Genomic DNA, 6858 nt, shown 5'->3' with positions numbered 1-6858 from the left:
CTAAAACGTTCTCTTCTACTGATTCCGTCATCAAATGATCCAAATTGTTTAAAAGTTTTTATCTTCAATAAATCCTCTTGTGATAGTGTAATTAGAAACATTTGATAACGTGAAAAATTTAAAAATAAAATACAATAATATATAATATTAATTAAGAAATTGTGATTTTTGAATGATTTTATTATATAGAAAATATAAAAATATCCAAAGTCTGACCAAGTGACTCACGTCCGGCGCGACTCACGTCTGGACTGTGACAAGATATAACATTGTAAGAAGTAAAAAATCTAAAAATGAGCACAACTGGCTCTAATTCACATGGTAGATAAAAGTCACTTAGTCTAAAATGTACATGATTTTTCCCACAAGTGGTGAGTTTACGAAAAAATGAAACTAGTACGTACAACAATATTTTATTTGAGTCAACTTAAAAGCATCGAACATCCAGAAAAGTACGTGTACCTTTGAGTGAATGTGATAAATTAAACTAACTTTAAAATTAATAATATTTATTGTCTGAAGTAAAAACAGTTAGAAATAAAAATGGGTTCAATGTTGTGTTGTCCAATTAATGACTCACAAAATCTAATCGAAACTGATACTCCCGTAAGCCTAATTTTTCAATAACTCAAAGAGCGAAAAACGACAAAAAATAATGGAAGCTGCAAATCAAAGAAGACAAAAGGAACTACACCGAGGAATCCAAGATACACAAGCACTCAAAAAACTAGCAAACACAAATTAACTTTTATTTCAAATAAATTAATATAGTTAATTTTTCCGCTTAAATTTGAACGTCTTATTCTGGAAAATTATAGCCCAAAAATTACCGAAAAATTTGTCTGTCCATTAACTCGACTTAACAGCCTTATCTTGCCAGCGTAATCAGAATTCTGAAATCTCGAAAAAGTGTCTTCATTCATGAGAACGAATATCTCTTCCTGGGCAGAGTCAAACATCTCCACATTCGGTTGTTTGAGACCTGCCACGATGTCGGCCTTGATTTTGGGGACCAGATTGAGATCGAAAGGGGATCCTTCAGCTATAAATTCCTTGAATATATTCATCGCCTCAAACTTCCTCTGACCAATGAACAGGCCAAATTACCTTCTCAGGATTGCCTATTTTCTTGTATCTCTCAACCCTCTTCCAAAACATGACATTTTCCCCACTGAACTCCCCTTCTGCATAGTTCTTGAACAACTTGCACATTCTTTTATCACTCAATACTGTCCTCAGGCCAGGAAATGACTGTTCTGATTCCCCTTTCTACAATAAACACATCACAAATAAACAATATGCTTGTGGCAGAGAAATACATCACTAATCAACCGCTGCCCTAAGCCCATTACACCAGACCGAATAGCTGTATTATATATAACACATTCCAGTCATTAAAACAATAGAACAAGTGCACAATACATGACAAGAAACTCCATTCCTCATTACTGCCATTCACACAAAAGATTCTTGTCATATTAACACTCACTTTGATCAGTTAATTAAGCCAATATTCGCACATACCACAGAATTGGTGGGACAAGACCAGGAGGCAGACTCAGAATCCAACAGGCGGACTCCTCTCACTGCTTCTCGGTTGTACATAATCGGGAACTTTGAGGGACACCACGAAGACGGAGGCATTTCGTCCGCGGACTCCACCAAAGAAGACTCAGTCACGGAATATTCATCCAGAGATGATTCCAGGATAATAAATCCCATTTTTCTTAAAAAAACAGCAATTTCTGTGTCAGAATGAGGGAAAAGACGAGTCAGGGGATCCAACATGTTCGAATGCACAAAAGGAGTCGGATTTTTATCATCAAAAGTATCAAAAAAAAGATGAGCAATCGGTTTTTTGGGACTCCCAATTCCATGGAGTACTGCAATTAGAATATGGCGGACTTGGATTCCGAAATATGCAAAGGAAATTAGACAGGAGGTGGGGTATACTGCCAAAGCAAACCCAACGGGGGAGACCAGCGAAAGGCCTCCGCCAGAAATCTTCAATTCGACTGTTTCTTGGACTTTTCTTCTGCTAAATGTGAATAGAATCGCTTTTTCGAGATTTGAATTGTCATTATTGGAGGATAAATCAATTGAACCCAAATATCCTAAGGTTGCACACGTTTTTCCATAATTTTCTGTACGTAGGGGTACTCCCTTGAAGACAAACTGACAAAACTCCATTAGGTCTGACTGGGTTGGAGAGGATGAGTTAAATCTGGACAAAGGACTTGAGGGTTCGTTTCTTTCTTGTGTTTCTGTGAGGGGAGTCAATAATGATTGATCTATTTCTGACATTTAATTAAATTAGGTCAATCCAATAATCATTATAAAAAATATTTTGAAATTTATCTTTGCACCACAACAAACACTTTATTATTTATATATTAACTTGGTTAAAGTTTTATTTATAAAATATCTAGTAAATATATTATTACTTTTTTATTAAAAGTGATCTAAAATTTTCAATATGAAAAACTCCGATCGAAAAACCACATCAAGAACTGGAATCGTGTCCCAACTCAGCCGCTGCTAGACCTGAAAGTAGTGCGTGGCTTAATGTTCTCCCTTTCTCCCAGTCTAAAACTTTCTTCAAAAATGACAATGTGATTTGTTTTAGGAGCCAATGCCAATGTGGTAGTAGAGTCGATACAGAAGGATTAAGCCTTCTTTTATTCAGAAGGAGTGCTGGCTATGTTTCCAGACATTCAGCTATCAACGAGATTATTTCGGATGTGTTACAAGCTGCTGGATTCCAACAGAACTGGAATCTGTTGGGATTGACCGCGGAGACGCAAACGCTTAAATGGAGTCACTATTTTCCGTGGAGTAATTGGAAATGCCTCGTGTGGGACTTTACGTGCACTGAGACTTTTTTAGAATATACACTCTCGACATAAATATTGGTGATTCTTAACTTGCTTAAATTATACTAAGAATGATTTGATTTTTGCTTCCGATATATTTTAAAATCTGATAAAATTGAAAATCATTAATTTCATTATTTGAATTTTGAAATTTTGTCTATGAAATTTGGACAAAACAACGACTTGGCATAAAATTTGGTTATTGTGAGATTAATATGAAGAATAACCCTCTTTTGCCGAATGGATTTTCCAGCAACTTTTTTATATTAACCCAACTAATTTTTCAAGTGTTTTTGTTGGAATATAATTCCAAACATCTAATAGATTTTCCTTCAGTACCTGAATGTTCTCATTTTTTGCCTAATTTGAACTTTCATATAAGCCCCCAAATGCTCTATCGGATTTAAACCGGGAGATTACAAAGGCCATTCGCTCAAGTCCTTTCTGGGTATGGTTACATTCATAAATTGTTTTTTAGGTCTTGTTACTTGCAAAATGAATTTTTTGAAGGAATTTCCGAGTTGTTGGGATTTCTTTCGAGGTTTTTTATCTCAAACATAAGCACAGTGTCGTTAACGGATTTTTGATTCCTCTGAAGAATGAGCACAAGGAATATTTTTAAATATATTCTACCTCTCTATAGAAATGATAAATTGGACTTTTTCTTTTACCGGAATCCGGTCTCCAATTTATCAGCAAGATAATGATCCAAAGCACACATGCAAGGTGGCTAAAGATTTTTTTAATGAACACCGAATTGAGTTATTACAATGGCCTCCTCAAAGTCCCGATTTGAATCCAATCGAGCACGTGTGGTCCTTCATGAAACATAAAATAAAAGGGACTGAATTAAAAAAAAAGAGTGACCTATTTGAGGAATTAAAAAATATTTGGAATGATCTTTCAATAGAATATGCGACATCCCTTGTTGAAGCAATGCGGAACAGAATTTTAGACGCAATTAATGCTTAGGGGGGTCATACTAAATTTTGAACTACCATTGTTCTCTTTTTTATTTTGTCTAAAAAAAATTTGGTTTAAATACATATTATAATCTTTGACGTTTGGATTTTTATAAAAGGCAAAAGTTAAGATTATAGCTTGAAATTCGATTTTTTATTAAAAGGAATTAAGCATTATATAGAAAGAAATTGAGAAATTGGCTGTTCCGTTTTTTATTTGTATCGCTGTATGAACAATCGGATAGAGCGCCGGCCAGTGGCAGCAACCGAGAGAGAGCTCAGATCGCTAAGAATGATTTTCGCAGCAAGCCTCCTGAATGTGTTACACACAGCGATGGCCCTGATTCTCCCGTCGCTCTTATTTAGAACTGTTAAGCTTGCCGAGACAGTAAATCGAGTGCAAAATATGGCATGTTGCCAGAAATAATTCTGCTGCACAAGAATGCGATTGATTTCAAGAGACGTCACCAGATTATCCTGCCATGGGAGTGACAAGGTCATTTGGGTTTTAGGCCATCCACTCCGCCACTGTTACTCTACGTAAATAAGGCTAGAAAAACTAGCACGTCATTAGGGAAACAATGCGAGCAGATTTGATTGCTTGAGGGTGTTAGTTTTCGTATTTTCACAAATTTCGTCCCAGTCCCTTTGGACTGAAGGAATCGCGGGGAAATTAAGGCCAGGTGAAAACCAAGCACAACAGGCAGAGGAGTATTCCCAGACCTCGTATTCTCCGCATGCCACAAGAATTACTACAAACAGCAAGTGATAGCTCTGATTGCCTAAAAGACAGTGAATAACTCATGCAAGAAAAATACTCTTTAAGAGTAATAAAATAATTAAATACAGCTCTGTTAGTTTCAAACATTCCCACCACTGGAAATATTTAATCCAGTCAAACGGTATATTTAAATAGTTTAAACAATGTAGTATGAATTGATCGAAATTTCATACATCAAAATTTAAGATAAACCCACGACCAGTAATTACAAAATTAGTGGCTGGCTGGTTTATCTAAAAATAAAAATAAGCCAACTTAGCATAACGTGACAAACATTTAATTTAATATTTTAGAAATATTAATTAATATAAATTGAAGAAAAATAAATTAATTAAATATTATTTTTTTATTTCTAATATAAACTCTATTAACAAAAAATACACTACCAGATCAACTATATCCTATGAAACGTTTTTATAAACATCTACTTACCGATTTACAGTCATATGAAAGACTAGAGTCAATTAGCGGTCACAAATTTTGGCCACTTCTATCAATAAAAAACAATAAAACGATAAACGGTCGTCCAGAAAAGCTTACTCTGACGATTAAAATCCCAATATTGACACAATATGATAAAAATCATTTTTTTACTTTACAAGAAATTAAAAATTGTTTTGAATCTGAGCACAATGTACGACTTTTTCGATCAACAATAAACAACGCCTTACATTCTCTCAAACTAGAAATTCGTAAACTGTGTAAAGAACTGTTATTAAGACAAGTAAACGTGTTAAAAAGAAAATTATTTGCTGAAAATTATTTAGAGATCTCATCTGAAGATCTGAGAAAAATTATGTTCTCTGATGAAACAAAATTCAAGTTATTTTCATCAAATAAAAGAAATAGTGTTAGATATTTTCACGGTGAAAGACATCATTCGGAGAACATTATACCCGCGGTTAAATTTAGGGGTGGAAGTGTGGCTGTATTTTGTCTAAAGGAGTAGACAGGGTCGTTTTTATTCATAGGATTATGAAGCCTGCAATTTATGTGTAAATCTTAGCACAAAATTTAAATCAGTCCGCAGAAGAAATGTTTAATTGATTTTGAATTTATGCACAATAACGACCTAAGTCTATGAGGCAAGAGGAAAAAAGATTAAGTATTTAAATGCTTGCGGTCATGTTTTTTGAACTAAGATTTTTTGTTTATGATGATTCTGACATCATCCGGATTTAAAATATCTCAGGTCATCAAGATTGATTGATTTCGGTTGCATTGAATGAAAATTTTGGATGCTATAAAACATGCGTTAAAAAATAGCAAGAGACTACAATAAATCCGGCCGCGAAACTACAAAACTAAAGCTTGTTTACCTTTTGTTCGGCATTGATTTGGGGAAACGAAATAAAAATCAAACAAATTCTGAAGCGATGAAGTTCTAATCTGGCATTGACTTGATGTTGGTTTTTAATAAACTCAGTAACTTCTAAATTTTGGCAAAAATAATACTAAAATCAACAAAGTAATGAACAGAAAAAGAAAATAACTTCAGAAAGGTAATTTGTATTTAAAATTTTAAACGCTGCCGATCTAGCTCCCCGACCATATCGACTGTGACACATAATCATTAGTAATGTACGAAAAGTCAATAATTTAGTCTCCGTGATCAAGACCCATAATATTCCTGAAACCAATTCGCCTTTAAAAAATAGGGGAATGCGAAGTAAATAAGAAAAGATTGCACCAATCAACCCCCAAGTCAAAAGATAGGACAGCGAGACCTAGCAACGATGGTCCTGGCTGATTTGAAAAAACGACAGAGTGTGTAAAAAGGATTTCGAGAAGTTATAATTCCGACCATTGCAAAAGAAAATAAAATTCGTAACCAAAACATATAGCATATTGCGACAATTAGAATAACAGGAAACATTGCATCGAGACTGAAAAAAATAAAGTAGGCAGAAAAAGACGGAAATTATATTAACCAAAATAGAGAAAAATAGAACTAAAAAAACAGGAAAAGGAAAAAGGAGCAGGTAAATAAGAAGATTTTACTGGGAACAATGAACCACCACAATCAAGAAAAACAACCACAAGGCAATGTTCTTTCCTTTTGTACCTTTAGTGGCATAACATAACAATTTCCCTTTAGGAACACGAAAAACAGAACAAGAAACGTTTTTTGATCTTGATACGCACAAAGAGACTCCTCATTTTGGTTTGTTTTTCCTCATCAGTACCTGCGAAAGCGCGTAGTGTGGGCCTTGTCTTTATTTCATCATCTGATCGTCCATAT

The 6858-nt window shown here is 34.5% G+C and overlaps 1 protein-coding gene across 1 annotated transcript; it reads right to left on the bottom strand.

Moving 5' to 3' along the window:
- Positions 1-1071: 1071 nt before the first annotated feature.
- LOC115227977 lies at positions 1072-2322 on the bottom strand. The gene is made up of 2 exons (XM_029798663.1): positions 1525-2322; positions 1072-1269 (listed from the first exon to the last, which is right to left on the bottom strand). Exons 1-2 carry the CDS (start codon positions 2302-2304, stop codon positions 1072-1074), a joined length of 978 nt encoding a protein of 325 aa, XP_029654523.1. The 5' UTR covers positions 2305-2322.
- Positions 2323-6858: the final 4536 nt, after the last annotated feature.

The sequence above is a fragment of the Octopus sinensis genome, unplaced genomic scaffold (genome assembly GCF_006345805.1).
Source record: "Octopus sinensis unplaced genomic scaffold, ASM634580v1 Contig08756, whole genome shotgun sequence".
Classification (NCBI taxonomy): domain Eukaryota; kingdom Metazoa; phylum Mollusca; class Cephalopoda; order Octopoda; family Octopodidae; genus Octopus; species Octopus sinensis.
The sequence above is the reverse complement of the archived record's forward strand: the minus strand, read 5'-3'. Positions and strand labels throughout refer to the sequence as shown.

Bases quoted from the DNA above. Each gene is read 5' to 3' on its own strand.
- LOC115227977 (XM_029798663.1), bottom strand. From the start codon at position 2,304: ATGTCAGAAATAGATCAATCATTATTGACTCCCCTCACAGAAACACAA. The intron at 1,270-1,524 runs GTATGTGCGAAT...TGTTTATTGTAG, and splicing joins CTTGTCCCACCAATTCTGTG to AAAGGGGAATCAGAACAGTC.